This window comes from Aptenodytes forsteri, unplaced genomic scaffold (genome assembly GCF_000699145.1).
Source record: "Aptenodytes forsteri isolate BGI_AS27 unplaced genomic scaffold, ASM69914v1 Scaffold326, whole genome shotgun sequence".
In the NCBI taxonomy this organism is placed as follows: Eukaryota; Metazoa; Chordata; class Aves; order Sphenisciformes; family Spheniscidae; genus Aptenodytes; species Aptenodytes forsteri.
In genome coordinates, this window is record NW_008795677.1 from 62106 (window position 1) to 62555 (window position 450).

The 450-nt window shown below is 64.4% G+C and overlaps 2 protein-coding genes across 2 annotated transcripts in view; one reads left to right on the top strand and one right to left on the bottom strand.

Moving 5' to 3' along the window:
* CDKL2 (cyclin dependent kinase like 2) overlaps nt 1-437 on the bottom strand; it is a 15957-nt gene extending 15520 nt beyond the window's left edge. Inside the window, exon 1 of the mRNA XM_009282617.2 lies at nt 148-437. Within this exon, the coding sequence (XP_009280892.1) occupies nt 148-315 (168 nt within the window). The 5' untranslated portion in view covers nt 316-437. The remainder of the gene's footprint in view (nt 1-147) is intronic.
* The window catches only part of AP1AR (adaptor related protein complex 1 associated regulatory protein), a 24950-nt gene continuing 24813 nt past the window's right edge, over nt 314-450 (top strand). The window contains exon 1 of the mRNA XM_009282626.2: nt 314-432. Within this exon, the coding sequence (XP_009280901.1) occupies nt 314-432 (119 nt within the window). The remainder of the gene's footprint in view (nt 433-450) is intronic.

The window sequence follows — 450 nt, forward strand, 5'->3', positions numbered from 1 at the left end:
GTGACACTAACGTCTCCCAGCTGAACGAGAAGCTACGAATTTAAACACAAAGCCGTCAAAAAGCCATGGGGTTTGGTCCAACTTTGCTGGAACACGCAGGCCCGCTCCCCTCTGCTGCCCTCACAGCCCCCGCGGCTCCCTGCTCACCTTCAGCAGCTTGATTTCCCTCACGGCGATCTTCCTCACCACCGCGTCGTCCTCGCTTTCCAGGAACTTCTTGACGGCGACGATCTGCCCGCTCTCCTTGTTCCTGCACTTGGTCACCACCCCGTAGCTGCCTTCCCCCACGAGGCCCAGCACCTGGTACTTCTCCATGGCCGCAGCTTTCGGCCGGGGAACGGGGGAAGCTCCGCTAGGCCACGGCCGGGGTGGGTTGAAGGGACCGGGGGCCTCACGCCCCGCTTGCCGGACGGCGGCGGGCCCGGGCCCAAGGCACCGTCACCAGGGCAA